The 22,165-nt window shown below is 42.4% G+C and overlaps 1 protein-coding gene and 1 pseudogene across 3 annotated transcripts in view; one reads left to right on the top strand and one right to left on the bottom strand.

The window, feature by feature from the left end:
- adam11 (ADAM metallopeptidase domain 11) overlaps positions 1-18,056 on the top strand; it is a 29,470-nt gene extending 11,414 nt beyond the window's left edge. Inside the window, exons 5-27 of one of the 3 annotated variants that reach the window (XM_041962430.1) lie at positions 796-878; positions 1,673-1,730; positions 3,672-3,735; positions 4,603-4,742; positions 6,050-6,124; positions 6,321-6,392; positions 7,978-8,144; positions 8,738-8,822; positions 8,996-9,086; positions 9,395-9,446; positions 9,811-9,910; positions 10,087-10,158; positions 10,244-10,336; positions 10,514-10,594; positions 10,834-10,884; positions 10,999-11,062; positions 11,299-11,404; positions 11,530-11,649; positions 12,687-12,855; positions 12,991-13,105; positions 13,940-14,030; positions 16,031-16,048; positions 16,829-18,056. In XM_041962430.1, coding sequence (XP_041818364.1) covers positions 796-878; positions 1,673-1,730; positions 3,672-3,735; positions 4,603-4,742; positions 6,050-6,124; positions 6,321-6,392; positions 7,978-8,144; positions 8,738-8,822; positions 8,996-9,086; positions 9,395-9,446; positions 9,811-9,910; positions 10,087-10,158; positions 10,244-10,336; positions 10,514-10,594; positions 10,834-10,884; positions 10,999-11,062; positions 11,299-11,404; positions 11,530-11,649; positions 12,687-12,855; positions 12,991-13,105; positions 13,940-14,030; positions 16,031-16,048; positions 16,829-16,844 — 1,983 coding nt within the window. In that variant the 3' untranslated portion in view covers positions 16,845-18,056. Of the gene's footprint in view, positions 1-795; positions 879-1,672; positions 1,731-3,671; positions 3,736-4,602; positions 4,743-6,049; positions 6,125-6,320; positions 6,393-7,977; positions 8,145-8,737; positions 8,823-8,995; positions 9,087-9,394; positions 9,447-9,810; positions 9,911-10,086; positions 10,159-10,243; positions 10,337-10,513; positions 10,595-10,833; positions 10,885-10,998; positions 11,063-11,298; positions 11,405-11,529; positions 11,650-12,686; positions 12,856-12,990; positions 13,106-13,939; positions 14,031-16,030; positions 16,226-16,828 lie in introns of those variants that run through there. The other 2 variants (XM_041962431.1, XM_041962429.1) reach the window with 2 other exon arrangements.
- A 425-nt stretch (positions 18,057-18,481) lies between these two features.
- On the bottom strand, positions 18,482-21,859 carry LOC121624637 (annotated as a pseudogene).
- Between the last annotated feature and the right edge of the window lie 306 nt (positions 21,860-22,165).

Below are 22,165 nucleotides of genomic sequence, written 5' to 3'. Positions count from 1 at the left end.
TCATGGCGACATGGCTAACACGGTGGTGTTAAGCATGTACACTGTTTCCCATGTTCACAATCTTAGTTGAGCTTGTTAGCATGCTAACATTTGCTAATTAGCTTCAGAGCCTACTGTAAATACAAAAGGCTCAATTAAATAATGTCAGTTAAACTGTTTAAACTGCTAGGGAAGTTAGCGAGTAGTGGTTGCTACTAGCAACAAAATGTTGAACCAAAACCAACTGCTGGTGATATAATATTTACAACAGATAAAATTACGAAGAATTAGAAATACATTAGCATCTGCAAGTAAATGTTATAGTCATGTTTTGGTATTAGTGAGAGGTGCAGTCTTTCTTTGAGATCCAGTGTCATGCTGAGTTGGTGTACCTGAACGATTCCTGTATAATCCACCTCTTCAGTGACTTACACACACTGTAACCTTTGCTTTACCGAACATTGAAACCAGGGTGCATTGCTATGTCCTTCTTGCATTGTAATTGCTCTCTCCATCACTCAAATGCACAAACACACAATATGCATGCATTTTTTTATTGGTGAAACTGAGCACAGCTGCAGCCTCTGTGGGTGTTGGTTTTCCCGGACACTGAGTCATACAGTCGGCACTGATACCCGTCAGCTGACCCACCAGGTCAGCTTGAGGCCCCAGGCTGACGGTAAATGCCTGCACTGTGTGTGTGGGGCAGGAGATCTTTACAGTCAGTGTGGGTTTCATTTTCTGAAATTTGATGTGAACATTTTACTGGATGACTGAGAGTTCGGTGTCTAACTGTAATCTATGATTTGTTTCCAGGGAGGAGAGCACTGCTACTACCATGGGCGTGTGCGGGGGCTGCCGGGCTCCTGGGCTGCGCTGTCCACCTGCCATGGCCTGCGGTAAGTTGAATAGAGTTAACATTGTCACTTCACCTGAAATCTAGACTAGACACCTAAAGTTTTAAAAAGTTGTCTTTAGACTGAAAACTACACAAAGAAAAATTCAGAAGAAGAAGAATAGTTTGATATTTTCACTTAGTTGCTCTCTCACCTGTATGGTAAATGTTAAGCTGGAGCTAGCAGCTGCCTAGCTTAGCTTAGCATAGCGTGAAAACTGGAAATGGAGAAACAACTAGCCTGGCTGTGTCTAAAAGTAGCAAAATCCACTTACAAGCACCTCTAAAACCCCCTTATTAATATCTTATTTGTGGTGTGTTTAATCAGTAGATACGTAAAGCCAGGAAACGGTCTGTCCCTCCCTGAATAATTCTGAATAGTTCTTAGGTTTTTGTACCGATTAAACAGATAAGGTATATGCTAATTAGTTAACTAGTGAGCTACTAGGCAAATTTTGTTAGCTTTTTTCAGAGAGAAGCTGCTTCCCTGTTTCTACTCAAGCTTAGCTAAGTTAAGCTAACCGGCTACTGGCTGTAGCCACATATTTACAGACGTGAAAGTGGTATCAGTGTTTTCATTGGTCACAAAAAGAAAGCGTATAAGCTTATTTCCCAAAATCAAACTACTGCATATAATGAATGCTAAGGACCCATCATGCTATTATGCATATAGGTGGTATAAGTGGAGCTTTTTCTCCCTTCTGACCTCTCCTGGCTGCCATCCACCTGCAACAACCCAGACTGACACAAACATCCACTGACATACAGTGACACACACACTGTTTTTGTTTGTTTCAGGGGGATGTTTTCTGACGGGAACTTCTCGTACGGCATTGAACCCGTCGGCACTGGCGAGGTGAGTCAGGACTTTAGGAGGAGAAACCCGGCGGAGTGGATCAACTAGTCAGATTATTAGTAAACACACACATATCTTGTTACTTGGCTTCAAATCAAGGCAGCAACAGGGTCGCGTGAGAAAAGCCTGGGAAAACTGGCACGGATCCTTCAGACTCATCAAAATGTGGTTGAAATCTTTACAGTGAAGCTGCCACGGTCTCACTTTCTCTCTCCATCTCCATATCTCTCCATGACTATCAGTCCAGACAGTGTTACTCTATCTCTGAGTTGCTGTATGGAAAGTATTGAGTTGACACACAATCCACCACCGCTGAAACACATCTCCTGTCTCATATCTGAGGGAGACATCATCCGACAGAGACGGGACGGAGAGAGGAGACATTTGAAATAATCCACGAAAATGGAAAGAGGCTTTTTAGATCGCAAAAAATACTCCGACCTGATTTGAGAATAGATCTAGTATTAAGAAGAAATAGATGTGTGATGGAGTGACTGGTTGGAGTGGGAGGAAAGTGTTTAGAGTGAAAGAGGCTGCGCTTTTCTTCCATTAAGGCCCACAGTAATCGAAGTACAGCTCAATTACATAGACTGGAGGGATGGATCAATGGCCTCCCAGCTCATCTTCAAACTCCCTCACTCTCTTTCGCTCTGCTCGGCTCTCTGTCTCAGATGGGTCATTTTCATAAAGTATTTATCCCCAGCTCAAGTGTACCACAGTGTCCAGTAGTGTTATTGCCATTATGACAGCCCAGTGATTGATTAATTATGCATCAGAGCACTTTCCTTCCTGTTGAGCCGTCTCTGCCTCAGAGGACACGGCAGCACTTTCTCGCTCAGAAAAGCTGAGGATGAGAAGATGTCATTTTCAGGGCTTGAACGATTTTTAAAAGCGTGCTTTCATTTTGTTTGAGGGGATGTCTTCACTCCTGTCACGCTGCATTTGGTATTAATAAATCTAAGGCTGTAACAAGGATTTCTTCAGGTCTATATCTTCATGCTTTTTCAGATTCTGCAATTCAACTTGCGGTGATCAAAGCTTTGTATGACCCAGATTCCAAGTGTTCCTGAGCCCATGTAGTAATATACTGTGTTATCGTCAATCATGTGTTCAGTGGTGAACCTCCCTCCATCCTTGCTTGTGAACAGCTGAACCTTTCTATGATGCCCCATTTATACCCAATCATGATACTATCACCTGTTACCAATCAACCTGTTTACCTGTGGAATGATCCAAACAGGTGTTTTTGGAGTGTTCCACAACTTTCCCAGTCTTTTGCTGCTCCTGTCCTCCTGTATTTAAAAGTGATTTCTCCTCAATTCAAAATTACCACAGAAAAAATGATACAGACAATTCTCTATCCTTGATTACACTTTACTACTTTAGATTTTTTTAAACCTTAAACCCCTTAAAACTTTATTTATCAAACCACTGTAAGAAGATGGTGACTGTTTGACTACGAGTTTTGAATATTAAAAGATTGTTTTCTCTAAAGCTCTGAGTCTTACTTCAGTATTAGAAACTGTCATCACGTCTCGTTCCTGTCATCGCATCCCTGGAATAGTTAACAACCTAATCCGGCTTCTCTTAGACGTTGAGATGCTTTGGCGCAATTTGCTCGTCTGCTGTGGTCCGACGGGAGTTTTCCTTTTGGCTTGAGGGGATGTTTTAATTAAATTTAACATTATCGTACCTGGAATTCTCATTCCTGTTCAGGCAGACATGGATGTTGAACCCAAAACAGTTTTTTTCCTGAAAACCCTTAATCTTCTAAAAAGTTCCAACATAAGACAAACTTTATGTGACTCTAAGCTCCGTGACAACATCACATTTAAACCTTTCCAGCTGCAGAAAAAAGACTAATTACTAATCTCTCTCTGTCTCTCTCTCTGTCTCTCTGTCTCTCTCTGTGTCTCTCTCTCTCTTTCTGATGCTTTTCAGGAGCAGAATGACCACATTATCTATCGTATGCCGGACATCGACCTCTTTCCACCTCCCTGTCCAGGTAGGACCACCGTCATGCTTACAGAGAAACTCCGCACTGAGACTGTTAACTGACAGTAGTTCAGTCTCTCCTGCATTGATAAAAAATTTAATGGAAATCAAATCCCCATGTCTTTGTCTGCCCTCTAATTTTTAAATCCTAAACCTCAGTGACAAAATATTGAATTGCAGCTATAACAAAAGTTTGCTCTGTGTTTTGCTGCTGAAAGATTCACGTTTTGATAGAAGTTGGTAGGAGGCAGCTTGTTGCTGACAAACCTGAAGGCTGCTTGCTGTTTCTTGTCTGGAGGCAGCATGTTCAGCCTTGTCCTTGATTTTGGATGATCTAAAGCAATCACATGTTCCGCGATGCAAGTCTGGTGCTTTACTTTCTTTTTCACACACACACACACACACACACACACACACACACACACACACACACACACACACACACACACACACACACACACACACACACACCGCAGTGTCCTCCTCAGGTTGTCCAGCTGCCCTCCTCGCCCTTGCTAAACGTCTCGTTTGGCTGCCTTCCCTCCGCCTCTCCTCTTTGTCCCCGACACTTGTCCGCCTCTCTGTATTCACCCCCCATCTCTCCTTCCTGTCACCCAACCCCTGCCGTTCCTCCCACCTTACCTCCTCACCCCTCTCTCCCTTCCCATTTTGCCATTTATGCTCTCCGTTTTCCATCTCTCTCCTCTTCTGGCTGTGTGATATTGATCTCTCCAGCAGATCAGTGGACTAAAATACATGGTTGCATCCTTCCCTGGACTGATGACGAGCCACTTTTCTCTCTCACTCACTCTCACTTACTCTGGGTGTGTGTGTGTGTGTGTGTGCGCGTGTGCATGTGTGTGTGTCTGTTTCCCAGGATGCTCTGTGAACAGCACAGAACCTGAGGGGCAGACAGACGGCCACGGGGTAGGAGACGGGGAGCTGAAGGATGGAGACGACTGGTCCGAAGAGGAGAAGCCCGTCTTTGCAGAAGTCCTGAGACGCTCTAAGAGACAAGTCAGTTTTCAGGCAGTAACACCTCCACGTGCGCACACAGATGGCCCGCCAGGAACACGTTGCATGCGTTGCAGCAAGTGTCACCATGAGTTGAGATATGCAAACACAATTAATATTTCACAGACTGTCAGATGATGCCAAATAGCCACACACGTCCTGATAGCCTGTCTCAGTTTTCATGCTAATGAAAGTAGACTGCCAAGATAAGTTAAAAAAAAAAAGGGAGAGGTGTCTGGAGGAGATTTCTAAAATCTGACAAATTTACTCAAGTGACGCCACTTGATTACTTTTGCATTGGATGGAAAGCCTGCATGACAAACTGAGGGTTTGAAGTTTGAAAGATGAAAGTTTCACCAGGTTTTTTGGTCTAATGAAAGACAGTTTTAAAGATGCTTGTGCTCTTCTGTATCAGTTTGGACATTTTTCACCATGCTTGCAAGGCTCTAGGGATAACAGTGATGGTGGTGGTGATCCCTGATGTATCATTGAGTTTGGCTAATACTTTGGGTTGTGACTTAATACCTGCAAATCTAATGACGTTCCCATCAGCCTCAGCTGTGCTTTGTGTTTAATGCTCATCAGCAAATGAGAGCGTGCTAACATGCTAAAGTAAGATGATGAACATGGTAAACTTTATACCTGCTACGTTAGCATTGTCACTGTGAGCATGTTCGCATGCCGATGTCAGCATTTAGCTCAAAGCAGCCTCACAGAGTTGTCAGCACAGCTGTAGACCAATCAAAATTGGTTATAAGTTCGTTGCTAAGATGTGGGTATACTGCTTTCCCTCCCAGATAAGTTTGGCTCACCGGGAGGGTTGTTTAAAACCTATATAAGCCACTGCTAGTGTTTCTTGCCCTGTTGAACTTGTTGCCAGATTTCATCCATTACCTCAGAATTTATTATTTATATTTACAAAGTAGTTTTATTTCTCGTTCAGCTCCTGAACAAATTGGATCCAGAAGAGTCAGCTGATCTTTTCAAATGCCAAATATTCTGCTTAATGAATGAATGATTGTTGCCCTCCAAGCTGTTGTTGCCCTCTCAAGGACAAAGACTAGAGTTTCACCAGCATCAGCGCGTGTGTGTGTGTGTGTGTGTGTGTGTGTGTGTGTGTGTGTGTGTGTGTGTGTGTGTGTGTGTGTGTGTGTGTGTGTGTGTGTGTGTGTGTGTGTGTGTGTGTGTGTGTGTGTGAGTAATGGTTTCACATACTGGGTTGTGTGTGTGAGTTTGTCCTGTGTGAAGGAGATTATGACAGCGGACTCAAACGTCTGGCTGTGTGGGTTTCTTTTGCCCCCCCCCCCCAGGTGAGGCGAGGCCAGCGCACCGTCCAGACAGAGACCAAGTACATCGAGCTGATGGTGGTCAACGACCATGAACTGGTAGGTGTGAAGCTGACAGCCCCAAGGTGTTTTCTTTTCCCTTATCTCTGCGGCTGCTGCATGAAGGCAGTAATAAGAAGTGAGTGTGACTCTCATTATAATGAGGATTTAATCGAGTGGCGCTCTGATAAAGACTTTATAATCTGCACAGAAAATAGATTAAAGGCAGTAACAGTGTTTTTCTCCTTTTTATTAGTTTGTGCAGCTCCGTCGTTCGGCCACTCAGACGAAGAACTTTGCCAAAGCGGTGGTGAACATGGCCGATGCGGTGGGTGAAAATACTGTTTCCACAAGCTTTATTTCTGTCTGGTGTTATTTTTTAACCATCTCAGGTTTTGCCTCAGCTTGTTGAAGCATCAGAATTTATTTTAGGTCTGTTTACTGTTACAAATCTTTCACTTTTTTGACTTTAACTTGCATATATGTCAAATGACAAATATTCATCATCATCATCATTTAACAGCTTTTTTAATATGGATGATTTTAGTGGTCAATTCCGCATCCCTGGCCCATTCTTAAAGCACTCTTTGATGCAGTGGCACCCACTTTGCGAGCACCTGACCTCAGTTACAGTTTGCATTGATTATTCTGAAATCTGCTCGTGTAAATGGATAAGAATTAAAGCAGGAATTGCATTGTCAAAGAGCAGTAAGATTATTGTGGATTTAGATTATGTAAATTATTTTATTTCATCCTTAATTAATTGATTAATTAATGCACCGAGACAAATTTAAATTACTAAATTACTAAAATAAAAAGAATGAGTGTAAAAATAGAAAAAGAATGAAAAGGTTTCCAGAAATGTGTCCCATATTTAGTCTAACACTGATGTACTTCAAATTCTTCCTTTAGTTTGCAGATTACTGCAATGGAGAACATCAAAGCTTTCTTCTCATATGTGATAAGAGCATTAGGGAGAGATGACAAATATACAAATTCTGATCTGTGGCAGCTGTTGTGAAATACTCTGCATAATAATACATATAAGGGTTGGGGGGAGGTTAAGACAGGATAGCTTTATAAATAAATATTCCCGATGTCTCACCCTACACTTGGAAAAAAAATGAAAACGTGTCCTTGAACACAGCACAGCGACGAGTTGGGGGTCATATATACATTATAATGGCCTTTTTTGGTATGTGGGGCACCTTCCAAAACAACCACATGAAGTGCAGAAGATTCAGTCTGTGTGCTTGTGTCCTCTGCTGTAGCAGCAGTATGGGAAACCCTCGCTGACTGGGGACAAACAAGGCGATGCTGGTTTCCATGGCGACCGACTGCTGCCTGCCTTCTCCCACTTCATGTCTAAACTTGACATATGCAACCATCTCTATTATGTGCAATATTTCATACTCACACTGTATGAGGATAAAATATGAGAAAAGTGTTTTTGCTCAAATTCTCCTCGATGATTGCATAAAAATCAGCTTTCTTGACCTGGTACATGTACACATGCAAGGAATTTCATTGACTAAATAACTATCTAACTGTTCGTTATTACTTATTCTTACCCTTTTCCCATGTAGAAATTTGCCATCTCGACACTTTATTATATTTCTTATTAATTATTTATTAAATATGAGACATTGCCATTGATTTTTGTTGGTTACATTAACCATGCATGTCTTAATTAAACATGGGCAGGCCCTCTTATTTGTTGTTTTTAGCATTTTTTCTCTTTGCCGTTCAGAGTCTATGCACACATTGCAGCTCTTAACTGATCATGTTGTTTTGAGGGAAGATGGCAGCTAGCTGTCAGCAGGACAAAAGCTGAATTTCCTGAATGTGTTTTGTTCTCATTTCCTCACCTGTTGCATAATTCTCACTCTTGATTTCCCTTTTGATGAGTTCAGATCTACAAGGAGCAGCTCAACACTCGCATCGTCTTGGTGGCCATGGAAACCTGGTCTGCTGAAAACAGGGTCTCTGTGGGCGATGACGCCTTGCTCACCCTGCGCGACTTCATGAAGTACAGGAAGGAGAGCATCAAGGAGCGCTGCGACGCTGTTCACCTCTTCTCGTGGGTTCAGTCTCCTGATTTTAGTTGGTGGAGTTGTCCTCCTCCTCCACCTCCTCCTCCCTTTCTGTTTGCTTCTTCTTCTTCTTCTTCTTCTTCTTCTTCTTCTTCTTCTTCTTCTTCTTCTTCTTCTTCTTCTTCTTCTCCTTCTTTTTCTTCCCCACCACCTCCCCCTCTTTCTTCTTCTTCATTCTCTCATCCTCCTACCTCCACGTCTTCTTCTTCTCATTTATTCTCCTCCTCCTGCCTTTTCCTCTTCCTCCTCTTTGCCTGGTTACCTAATGTATAGCACATAGTAGTCCTCCTCCTGTCTTTTATCTCCACCTGCATCTTCTAATTCTTCTTCTTCTCCCCCCTTCACTCTCCTCTTCCTTTTTCTTTTTCCTTTCCTCACTCCTCCTTCTTCTTCATCTTGTCCTTCTCCTCCTCATCCCTCTTCTCCTCCTGCCTTTTCCTCATCTTCCTTCTTCTTCTCCTCCTACCCCCCCCTCTTCTCCTTCTTCTTTCGCTTCTCCACCACTTCTCCACCTTCTTCTTCTTCTTCATCTTCTCCTCCTCCTCCTATCTTAATAGCAGTCTCCCTGTCTTTACTACAGTGGGAGGACGTTCATGAGCAGCCGCAGCGAGGCAGCCTATATTGGGGGCATCTGCTCCGTCACCAGGGGTGGAGGCATCAATGAGGTGAGACTTGTTTCCTTTACACTGTGTTGATCTGAGAGATGGGCTCCAAATCCTGATATTTGTCTGATCAAGCTTTTGTGGAAGTAATGGATCATTCGCATGAGTCTGTAATTCAGGCCAGTTTACTCTTTTCAAGTTGTTGTCTTTTAAATTATTTATATGTGTGTGTTCAGTTTGGCAGTGTGGGTCCCATGGCCATCACATTGTGTCAGAGTCTTGGCCAGAACATCGGCATGCTGAGAAACAAAGAGCGACCGGCTGCCGGTAAGACCAACCTACACTGGAGGCTCTAGTTTGAGATTCATGGGAGGACAATCTCTTAAACTTGCAGATTTTCCTAGTTTTTTTTTTTTTTTTTTATATATATATATAAAAACTATTCCCACTTGCAATATTTGATTATATATAACTCATGTAGTCTAACCCACTGCTGGTGTACTAACAGCTCCCCCAAGTGGTGAGATCACAGCAGTGCAGAGCAGAATATTCAGAAATTTTTGATAGTGTTTTCTCCTGCGCGGTCACACCAAGACTGTCTTGACCAAAAAAATGGTGTGTGTGTGTGTGTCCAGGAGATTGCAGGTGTCCAGACCCATGGCTGGGCTGCATCATGGAGGATACAGGGTATGCACTTAATTTACAATAAATGATTCACTGACCTGTTGTCCATTAAGAAAGATTTCTCAACCAGGAGAAACCAGGAGCTTGTGGAAACAAAGATGAACGTATTTCTCACCAGTGTCTTTCATTTTTGTCAAATATGTGTCAAAAGTTTTATTAATAAGATGTATGTGATTTTTTTTCTTTCCTGCGTGTCTCAGCATCAAATATAGCTCATGTAGCTGATAAAACTACCCAACCTCATCTCTATTTGGAAGAAAAATTAACAAAACTTTGGATATATCTTGGGATATCATGTGTTTCTGACTTTTGAAGGTTTTAAGCAACGTTGCAAATTCTGTGATTTCTGTGTTGTGTTTTCAATCAGTTACTACCTGCCCAGGAAGTTCTCTCGCTGCAGTATAGACGAGTACCTGCGCTTCCTCCAACAGGGAGGAGGCAGCTGTCTCTTCAACAAGCCCAGCAAGGTGAGCCGTGGTCGGTCATCATCAAAGAGGCTCTGCCTGGGGGTTTAATCACATAGAGAGAAGTGTGAAAAGCTGTTAGAGTTCTTGATGAGGCTTAATTTTTATTGTATGACAAACTATCAAAGCAAATCTGCAAATTTCACTTGGGTTACATGTTTCCTCTCTCTTTCCTGTAGTTGTTAGACCCACCAGAGTGTGGGAACGGATATGTGGAGCTGGGAGAGGAATGTGACTGTGGCTCTCTGGTTGTGAGTACATTCGAATTAACCCATTTCTTATTTTCAATGAAAAAACTTCAGTGCACATGCAGTATAAACCCTCTCTGATCCGCAGGAGTGTGCGCGGAGTGGAGCCAACTGCTGTAAGAAGTGTACCCTTACCCACAATGCCATGTGCAGCAACGGGCTCTGCTGCAGGGACTGCAAGGTGAGCTTTTCATTCATCGCATCGCTTTAATGGGATAGTTTGTTCAGTAGTCGTCAATAGTTTTATTAAGGACCTGATTGACTGTTTTACTCTCATCTCCTACATGTCTCTCTTTTGCCCTCTTCATTCTTCGCCTCTCTCTGTTTTCCCTCGCCTTCTCTCATGGTTTTTGGACAGTACGAGCTGAGAGGAGTGACGTGCCGTGATGCTGTTAATGACTGCGACATTGCTGAGACCTGCACAGGAGACTCCAGTCAGGTATGAGTAGCCCCCAACACACCTGTGTTTGAAGAAATCCCCACATCTGAAACCCAACACGCTGCTGAACGGACAGATAATCCTCTTTAGTTTAGTTATCTGAAAGAGCTCATTGAGATACAATATGTATTCTGCCGGAGGGTCAAGGTGGCAGCTGAAAAAATAAAAATATTACAGATAATATTACAGAAACATACCAAATCACTGATTTACCCAGCGGAACGCTCTCTTTCTTGCAGTGTCCTCATAATGTCCACAAACTGGATGGCTACATGTGTGATGCTGGACAGGTAAAGTAATGGTGTTGTTAAATGTTTCCTGCTGCTTCTCTTGTTACATTTAATAAAATGTATTTCTTTGTTTGTCTGTCCTCTCTTCATCATCATTTGCCTCCTCCTCCTCAGGGTCGCTGTTACGGAGGTCGCTGTAAGACCAGAGATGGCCAGTGCAGGACTCTGTGGGGCTACAGTAGGTTTGGATTAGATACTGAGCTATACTTCCCCATGTTGCATGACTCTGGTGGTTAAAATAGGAATTTTTGGTATGTAGTTTGGTTGTGACCATCATGCAGGGTGGAGGTTAAAGTCATTCACTCACATTTTTTAATCTTTTCTATTTTCTGAAAAGAGTTTTAACAATTAGAGCTAATAATTCCAGCAGTGCCACAGTTTGTGGTGCAATAACACTCTGTTCTTTCTCCTCAGACTCAGCTGACAGGTTCTGCTATGAAAAGCTGAACTCTGAGGGCACAGAGAAAGGAAACTGTGGCCCGGACACCAGTGGTCAGGGATGGGTGCAGTGCAACAAGCAGTGAGTGAACAGCCTCAGAAATGCATTTTGATAGCATGTGCACAAGATTTTAATTAAAAAAAAACCCAACTTTGATTGATGAAGGATGTTGATTGACATTATTTTCTTCCTTTCTGCCTTATCAGAGACGTTCTGTGTGGTTTGCTGCTATGCACCAATCTGACAGCCAAGCCTAGGTTTGGTGAACTGCAGGGGAAGCTCACCAGTCTGACCATCCACCATCAGAACAGATACATGGACTGCAGGTGAGGCAGCTTGGTGGGTTTGAGCAACAGCTGAGGGACTAACAAATACAGAAGGCTTCTTATTGCATGCACAGGAGATGGCAGGATTTGAACGTGTGGCTCCTTGTTCTGTGTGATGGTCGCACAAAGAGTGACAGACAGTGAAAACACGTAAAGTAAACAAATGTGGGTCCAAAAAATCAAAAAGAAAAAAGAAAGAAAGTGAAAGCAGGAAGGGAGAAAAAAGGTGCCAAACAGTGCTTAGAGAAAGCGCTGATGGAGGAAGGATAGTTCAGCCTCGAACCGAACCCGAAACCTTCGACAGGGATCAAATGGTACTTTCAAGCTATAAAAAGCAAATGAGGAAGCACTTCTTGTAACACAAAGCAGGTGCTCCTGATGCACAAGGTCCACAAGAAAGGGGATGAATTCCACAAAAAGTCAATGTCCGCAGCTTCGTTCATGGTTCCCTGAGGAGTTTTTGATCTCTGGAGCTGTTTTTCCCCTTTTTGTTTATCTCATGGACGCACATGCAATCATGATACTATCACTTGTTACTAATTAACCTTATTACCTGTAAAAATGTTCCAAACAGGTGTTTTTGTAGCATTCCACAACTTTCCCAGTCTTTTGTTGCTCCTGCCCCAACTTGTTTAAAACGTGTTGCTGCATCAAAGTCAGAATAAGCAGATGTTTACATAAACCAATGAAGCTGATGAGGTCAAACTTAAAATATATTGTCTTTATATTGTTTTAATCAAGAAGTTTTTTTTCTTTTGTTTATTTATAATCATCTAGCCACTATATAATATATAATAAAAGCTTTTTCACTGTACTATATTGAAGCAGTATAGCTTGACCTCTCTGGTACCATCAGTGCATTTAGATGTATACAATAATATGTCAGAGACATACAAGGAGAAGATCTAAGGCACACATTAATTAACAGAGGAAATAATCTGTTTAGCATCTATCCGTGCAAATAAATGAGTGTTCAAGGTGCTCAAATGACTCTGAGGGAAGTAGAATAAAATAACATGATGTCATGTGAACCGCAGGGGCGGCCATGCAGTGCTGGATGACGGCTTGGATCTGGGCTACGTGGAGGACGGGACGCCATGTGGGCCGAACATGATGTGTTTGGAGCGTCGCTGCCTCCCAGTCACCACCTTCAACCTCAGCACCTGCCCAGGCTCCTCATCCTCACGCATCTGCTCCCACCACGGGGTGAGTCTGTCGCTACAGTCCCATCCCACCTCATCTATTATCTGTTTTATTGCAGCACAACGTTAGAGATTCGCTGGTGTAAACAAACGTTTGGGGTAGCAAAGGAGATGAAATGTTCTCCTCTCTGTCCCGCAGACTTGCAGTAACGAGGTGAAGTGTATCTGCGATCCAGACTACACTGGGAAGGACTGCAGCGTGTTTGACCCCATCCCCATCCCTACTCCGCCAGAGGGTCCAGAGAAATACAGAGGTAACCACACTGAGCAGTCTGCATCCACATAGTTAACCACGGGACAGCTACAGTGGCTCCTCACCTCTGAAAAATAACCTGCTGTGACAGAAAAATATGAATTTAATATCATTGTTTTCTCAAAAACACATAAATAAACACACAAACAGCCACATATATGCACAGCTGGAAAGGTTTCACTACTCTATGAATTAAAAAATATCTCACCACAAAATAAAAAAATAAACAAACTAATGCAATTTTATCTTGTGCAAATGTGGCTGTAATTAACATGAGTGCAATGAACTGAACTATGCCCTAAAGCTTCTGGGTAGTTGTCGTGCAAATAGCAGCATGATTGAATGAATGGAAAATGGTTCAAATACAAGAATCACATCATATACACATGAAATACACAAAAAATATGAAATGCAAAATTAAAAACAAAGGCAACATATTATGACAATGTGAAGAAATGTGACTTTACAGAATGAGCTTCATATTTGGAGATTTGCAGGCTGTGTTTCCTCTCACTTGTTCTCGTACATCTTTTAAGTAGTTTTCTGCTGTATCTTTTCACTGGATGGCAGTATTATAAATAAATGGTGCAGGAAGTGGGGCCTGACGGATATTTTACCACAATTCAAACCTGACTGTAGTGATCTTTTTCCATGTTGGCTGAAAATGTGTTGAATAACACCGAACATCTATTATTACACAGATCACTTTGTGATGCTTTGCAGTCAACAGAGATCCAACATCTAAAAAACAGATCCAGATTTTTGGCACTCAGCACTTTCACCTGTTTTTTCTTTATTTTTGTTCCCTCACTGGCTGACTCCTTCACTCCCACAGGTCCCAGTGGTACCAATATCATAATAGGTTCGGTTGCTGGTGCAATTCTGCTGGCAGCGATAGTCCTGGGGGGAACTGGCTGGGGATTTAAGTAAGAGCTCTGGCATGCCTCCATCTGTGTGTGCCTGCTGTGTTCCTCTGTCAGCTAACACACGTGCCTGCGGCTCGCTGCTGAATGCTCCTCTGCTTGCTGTCTGATCCATACTCACACCCAGAGACCACGCGGGTCTGTTATTAACGCTGGCAGACGTGCAGGAGATGTTTTTTTCATCTGCGGGGTCCGTTAGAGGAAGGGAGCATGAATCGATGGTGCATACAAACTCTCATTAGTCCGCCTCATGGCATGAGATGAGTGGCAGGAGTGTCACCACTTTGACTCTATTTAACTTGCTAAAAGCTGTAGCATGTTGTCCAGTCACCCGTAGAAGCTAACTTTGTACAATTTGTTGTCAACAAAATCGGTAATTTTTTTAGCCAAAAATTGCCAAAAATTAACTGACTCCTTATTTTCACATATGAATATTTTCTGGTGTTCTTCATCTTCTATGATAGTAAATTATGTATCATTGCGTTGGACCAATTAATGGACAGATTAATCTGATAATAACCAGTAGATTAATCAGTAATGAAAATAATTGTAATGTGGAGCCCTACTCTAGTAATTTTTCAATAAAAAATCCTGTTTTTTCTGTTTTTGTGGGAAATTGTGACTAATAATTGTCACTATTTCTGAACATTGTGTAGACTCAGTGATTAACTGATCATATATGTAATGTGTAAATAATGTTACTAATTATTAGTTGCAGCCCTATACTGGATACAGAAGTGAGACTGTTAGGAACTCTCATACCACACAAACTAGATATATCAAAGACTTTGTATACTGTGCATCCTTTAAAGAGGAGCTTGAGTCAGCCTGAAAACTACAAGTTTGAATAAAAATTTCTGAGGGTGTCGAGTTAGACAGGAGCGGTCTTACCAGAGCTGTAGCCCACTCCTCATCCCTTGTCGACTTGTCAGTCATAAGGTAGACACATCCTAAAGCATACCCTGCTTTGTTGTCTGTTTTACTCTAAATGGGACCACAATTTACAAAATGAACATCATGCTCTATTGAAGAAGATTTGAAACTAGAGACTGAGATCATAAACTTAGTAGGAAACTGTTTATTGAGGTAATAAATCAATTGAGAAGTAGGGTAATTTTCTCATGAGCTTACATCCGATCAGACTTCTTTTTGCAGCTGGTGGAGTCGCCCCCTGCTGGCCATCAAAATGAATGCAGGCTTAAGGCACTTTGGCATTGACTTCACTTTACAGATGTAGCCGCTCCGTCCTCTTATTTTTCTGTCTGGGGGCTAGCTGCTCGAGGCTACATTAGCTGCTGCAAGCAAACACACCTGAATCTCCAACTGAGCTGTTTGCAGTTGAATTGAATTGTGGGTAATGTAGGCACCAGGGTTTGACAAGGAGGAAGAATGTGTAGCATTAAAACGATGTATGTTTCAGTCTGTCACTTGTCACTCTGAGACTGTAGGAGTCCAATGCTACATCTATGGAGTGCTCTTGTATGTTTGGCACTGACGTGATGCAGATTTGCGGGGCACAATCCCTGATTAGTAGATCAACAAGATCTTGTCATGTTCTTCTCTGCATGACCGAGTTTGACTCCAGGTCTTCTTTCTGCGGTTTGTTTTGATTCTCACTCTACAATGCTGCCTTGCCTCATGCTAGCTTTGCTGTGACATGCCTGCACGGCGCAACGAAACAAAAGTGCTCCTCTCAGACTGTAATCTTTTGCCTTCATCTCATGACGATAGCTTGTGTGATAAGCATCAGATCTGCGGCTGAGAGTTCCTCGGTTGCACAGTTCACTTTCTGGATAACAGAAGGCGAGGATGGGCGATTCAAATGCCTGTTTAACGCTTTGCTTTTAAGGCCTCGGGTTCATTGCATGTTTCTTTTTTCCACACTGCGTCTCGCTCACCTGAAACAGCAGTTGAAAGTCTCACCTGTCTCTCTACTTCACTTGTTCTGTCTTTTGTTTTTTGTCTGCTCCCTCCATCCTGTTCCTGCCTCACTGCGGATCCAGAAACATCCGAAGAGGAAGGTACGATCCCGCCTTTCAGTCCTGATCCCGACGCAAAAACATTATCAGAGTGTTGAATCACCGCTCATTCTGTCAACATAATGCCATCTGTTTTATAAGAATAAGATATGTCAGACACGTGTCTGTCGCCTGCTTCTGTGGCCTTGTTTTCCATCATTCGCACATTTTTTATCTCACATTTATTCATACAGGCACAAGGATACAGCGTTAACCAAGGCCATGCACCACAGCATTAACTATGTAGCCGATACTCGTTTGAAATACTTCTGCAACACAAAACTTCAACTCAATCATAATCATATTTCCACATGTGCAACAGCTCATGAACAGTATTAGGAAACATAATCATCTATAATCCTTGTTTGCTTCATTATTATTTGTACTGCATGTCCCCCCACTGACTTAGCTGCCATTTCTAGAACATAGCTGCAGTGTCGACTTTGTAATGTTCGTTTCGTAAGACTTTCAGTAATAAAAGGCGTTTTTTGGGGGGTTATTTGCTGCAACGGCTTGTTAATTAATTGATTAGCTGAATTTGTCTGCAGTTATTTTGTTATTTGATTAATCTTTTTCGATGCATTCGATGGTTCCAGGTTTTCTAACCAAAGACATTTGTGACGGTCCTAACCTGCATCGGTCTTTTCCACATTTGAATTCATCTCGGCTGCCCTGTCACTTTGTATCAGATTCCTCAGTGTTTTTCTCTTCCCTCTGCCTTTTCATCTTCCCCTTCTTATCTCCTCATCTTCTTTCTCCACTTCATTCCTCTCCTCTTTCCAGATCTTCGGGAGTTTGATTCGTATCTCTGTGCCGTCCTGTCTACCTTCCACTGTGTCCAGTTCACTCTGAGGAGACAAAACAAACATGTCTTCCACATCTGAGCCCTACGACCTTTTCTGTTTCCTTCTCCGATTTCACTGGTGTTCTCCTCCTGGAAAGTCAAATTATTATCATCTCACTGTGGTATGGAAGCCCTGAGGACAGATTTGAATCCTGTCATAGATCATCTGGTTACAAATGTCCAACTATTATTGCCTCTATTTGTTTGTTTTTTGGTCCAGGACACACATACAAGTGTGTTCACTCAACTTCTTTTCTCCTCCACTAGTTAAAGCTGCCCTTCGCCCATATCGACTGTTATTGCTTTACCCCTTTAAGTGATTTCATGGACCGAGACCATGCACTTCTCCTTGTCTGGACTGTTTTGGGGATCCTTCTGTTAACATATTTAACCTCATGGAGAACACAACCACCTCCTTTCAGTGGTGTGACTTAAAAACTGCAATAGATGTGTAGAAATATCACCAAATAGTGAATGTTGACATTTTATCTGTCTAGATGAGGGTTATTTTTGTGTGCTAGGCGTTTACACTCAACAGTAATAGCCGTACTTATGCTGCCTTTCGTTATCAAACAGTAGTCCGTCCTAAATCAATGCTTCTACATAATATGCATTAATGTATGAATGTATAGTTCAGGCCTGCAAGGAAGCTAGTTGTGTCTCCGCTTTCCTGCAGCCAAGCTGGATAGACAGTTGCACACGCACACACAGAATGTTTCGTCCCGCTGTATGATATGTAATCCATATACAACCAATATGCATACAAGTATGCTGAACATGGGTGCTGATGTACATAGTGTATCATAAGGTTGACTCATTTAGACGGCAGCGACTCACTGCGGCTCTGAATTGAAGCACATGCATGAAGAGAGAAGACTCTTCCTGCCTCTCAGCCTAAAACTGCTCGTTTTGAAGATTTAATCAGCGACGAAGGTTCAAGTCTTCGCAGTTTGTACGTGTCAGGGAAATCTGAGCTCCCCGTGTTGGGGAGTTCCGAAATGCAAAATTATGTCCCACATCACAGATTTCCAAGATCAGATTCAACCCAAGATCTCCCTCAATTCCACATATTTACATTAATAATGATTTGGCTTCTTTAGTAGTAATGGCACAAAAAAAAAACACTTTTAAAGATGCTTTATCTCTAAATGGCTTCAGATAATTTAATTCTGACTGAACAGATCCATATAATAAGCAATAAATATGTACATTATGATGTGAGTAATCACCGGAGTGAGTCCAAGGTGAAAAACAAACATCACAACAACAATCATAAATGATCAAAGAGTCCAATTCTGCAGCTTTAATGTGCAGCACGCTCTCCATTTATCCTCTCTGGACATCGGAGAGTCTTTAATCAGGTTCAGAAGATGTGCGCCTGTGGTTGATGTTATACACAGAGGCTGCTCACCAATCACAACGAGGAACTGTACAATAGCACAGGTGCCAGAAGAGATGATCCAAGTTACACTGCCAGTAGCATTAAAGGAATATGTTGACATTTTGAGTGGAAGTCAATAAAAAGGCTCAATGACATTCCTAACTGACAGTGCACTTTGTCATAGAAATATGCTAACTTTATTCAGGTGAGGTCAAAATCTTCTCAGAATTTTTTCAACACAGACGGAAATTAAAATGTCACTGTATCCCTTTAATCATACGTAAACTCTTTATTCCGTATACACTCGCTGTATAAACTCTAATACTCAAGGACAGACTTGGCTGAAAGGTCACACTGTGTTTACCGCCACGCACATCGCAGTCAGACTCATCAAAGGATTTTGGCACCATTCTCACATGAAGGTCAACATCATTTAGTCTTACAGGAAGGTAACCAGTATTAGCTTTCTATGTAAATACTCATATTACTGTATATTAAAGTACAAATTAAAACATATCTGAATAACTGGCTGTGTGGATGTGTGTCTGTTGACTGTTGACTTGATTAGTTACTACATGATACTGAATCAATACAAATAATAATTCAACCAAACTGTGAGGATGGAAGACATCAGATCGACTGATGTGTAAATCCTGGCTTTCAGCTCTCTTCAGATATTTGACTCCCCAGCGTCTCCTTTGCCCTTCGGCTGCCTCCAGTCAGCATAGATGGACTCCTCGTAGTCTCCCGTCCCCTCGAACTCAACATCAGGAGACACGGAGGCCAAAAGTGCAGCTTCCTCTGGTCCAAAAAGATCCTGAAATAACACAAATAAACATCACACAGCTGTTTCAGACAGCAAACAAGCCTTCTGTTCTCACGTCAGTGCAGGATAGCAACACTAGGAAAAGTCATTCTGTGTCAAGTAGCCTCAAAATTGATTCTTCCTAATATTTGGGACAATCACAGGAAATAGAACACAGAAAAATAACTACAATTCAAAATGACCTTAATCTCACCTCATTATCCAACTTTAAGTACTTCTCTGCAAACGTCAGCATCTGCTTTTGAGTGACAGTCTGGTTGTAGTGTTTGAGCGCTTCCTGTTAAAACAAACATTAAATGAACTGCTTTAACTCGACAGTATCGAGCTGCATCTCGGCCATGTACAGAGCTTTCCTCTCACCATCCTGGGTGTGAAGTGGTCAGACCGAAGGCCCCATTCTTCACTGTAGGCTTTATAATACTGGAGGTTCTGCTCCATGACCCGGTCTTCAGGTTCAAACAGGAAGTAGCTGTACGCACAGGGCACCGCACTGCGGCCCTCGTTCACTGGTCGGAGAGGACGGCAGACACAGACGAGTGTTGATGAGGGTTAACGGTATATAAAAGTGTCATTCGGTGATGTAAGGCCCAGTTGCTGATAGAAAACTTACACTTATAATAGGCGTACTGGAGGTGGTGGTAAATAGTGGCCACAAATTTCTCCACAAAATATCCTCCAACATTAGGCATCAAGTTTTCTTCACACTTCAGCTGACACTGTAATACGTCAACGTAGACGTCTGTGTGAAAGCAGAGATGATGAGTAAGACTGCTGCAAAATTAAAGCAGAGACAGTGACAAAAGAAGTATTCAGACCCTTAATTAAAAATACCCTTTGTTACAAGTAAATATCCTGTATTCAAAATCCTACTGAAGTAAATGTATAGCAGTATTATCAGCAAATATTAAAAATTGTAAAAAAAATACACCCTTCAGCTGTTATTTTAATATATATATGACATTACTAGATTGTTAATACTGATGCATCAGTGTGTACTACTACTACTACTTTACACAGTTACCTTATTTAATCTAAAGTAGTAGCTAGAGCTGTTAGACAAATGCAAAAGTAGAAAGTGGGAGTATTAAAGTAAATGTATTCTCCACCACTAACCAACCAGAACATGGACACATTCCTGAAAACAAGGTCTGAACTTTGTTTAAAACAAAGTTTTGCTGCTTTCACGGTCTCTCTCGGACGCTCACTAGTGTTACCTTTTCGTTCTGATGCTCTTTTTCTGCCGTTTTAAATACTGCATACTGACCTACTATGATCGTGTAGAAGTCACTATCTGGTGAAAGTTGACTGATGCCTTCGCAGTCTGCCTGACAGAGGTCATACTCGTGCAGGTAGAGCCTCAGCGCTTCCTCCATGTGTTCAACGCTGCCGCTGTAGTCACCTGAACTGATGAGTTTCACTCCTCTGAGAAAGGGGGCCTGTAAAGGGCATGAGTGATACCGTCAGAGGCTCCTGAGGGAATGATAGAAACAGCTGGCAGGAGAGCAGCAGCCTGCTGGGAATAGTTCTGCTGCTGTTTGTGTAGTATTGTAACTCTCTAGTATGCTGTGCATTCTTTACAGACAGTGATTCATGAAGGACTGAGCTGGCTTTTCTTCACCTCATACGGTTGTTCTTCGTGGTCGGTGAGGTAGCCGCTCAGGTCGTACTGGCTCTCGTACTCCTCCATCAGTTGATGCATCTCCTGGTCCCCGGGGTTCTTCTGGAGGAAGGTGTAGGCACACGGGACAGCTCTCTGCAGGTCATTCAGCTGCAAGATAAACACTGAATTACCTCAGCTGCTGTTAGGAAGACCAGTGATGTTCCATTTGGCTGTATTTAAAACCTGCAGATATTTTTGCTTATTGTCTTATATTTAAGAATGTTTATTTGTTGGGTTTATATATGCAGGGACTGGAGATAGAGGGTGATGGCAGTGGTCCCGAGCCAGATCCACAGTTCTGAACCCTGTCAGTCAGCAACCTTCAACACAGCAGCCTCACTGATTAAAACACTTTGCATCTTCCTCTCATTTTCACATTTTTCTCTAAAGGCACTCTTGCCTAGAATGTGACTTTTTGTATATTTCCTATTATTTCTTCATTTTTCTTCAGATTTTTAATGCATCTGTACCATTGCTCGTTTTGCTGGTGATACCTGAAATCCTGTTCAAGGATCCCTGACATCCCAGGACCACACCTTCACATCCACTGGTTTAATGGAATAAATATAAGTGTAGCCTTAAGTTTGTCAGTAAATGCCATGCACTATATATTATGCTGTGTGTTTAATGTCAATAACTTTAGTTTTACTGGTGTGATGTATTGAAATAAGGTGTCCTTAAAGAGAGTGTCTCACCCTGGAGTGCGCAAAGTGCAGATATCTGTAAGGGGATCTTCTTCTGAAGTCCTCCAGGATCTGTCTGCCGGGGACAGGGAGCTGCAGCGCGGGGAAGTTCGCCCTGCACTTCTTCTGACAGGACGCTCAATTCCAAATATTTGATCGATTCTGTCCAGTTCTCTGCTGCGTAATGGTCCAAAGCCAATCCATACGCAGCGGTGAGGGGCATGAGCTCCTCCTCGGGGAAACTTCTGAAATTGTATTTTTCATATTGTGCTGCTGACATAAACATAAAGGTCAAACTAAGCAGTAGCGCGTACCCTCGTACGCAAAATCCAACCATGATAAGATAATATCCGACATATTACTCCGCTTCTTCTGTCTTCCTCCTGCTGGTAACTTTTCCAGTGTCTGTGTGGTGGTCTGCTGAAGCGCTTAGGGGTCTGTGGGAATTTCGGGATTGGGCCTTTCAGAGGTTACCGTCTCGGGTTTCTCAGCAAGGGCCGACAGCTGTCCAGCACTGCTGTGTTCCTTTATTTGGCACAAAAATAGCCGTGCGTAAAAGTGACCGCTTGAGCGCATCCTCCTCTTTAATGTTGTTCATTGTTCACTCTTGCAAGTTTACTATAACGGGATTGAATGAGACGTCTGCTGTGGGGTTTTGGGATATAATACACATTCTGTAGTGTCATGTAGCGGATTTGAGATATTGGAGACGGCTCTTGGATGCCA

The sequence above is a fragment of the Chelmon rostratus genome, chromosome 21 (assembly GCF_017976325.1).
Source record: "Chelmon rostratus isolate fCheRos1 chromosome 21, fCheRos1.pri, whole genome shotgun sequence".
Taxonomy (NCBI): domain Eukaryota; kingdom Metazoa; phylum Chordata; class Actinopteri; order Chaetodontiformes; family Chaetodontidae; genus Chelmon; species Chelmon rostratus.
The sequence above is the reverse complement of the archived record's forward strand: the minus strand, read 5'-3'. Positions and strand labels throughout refer to the sequence as shown.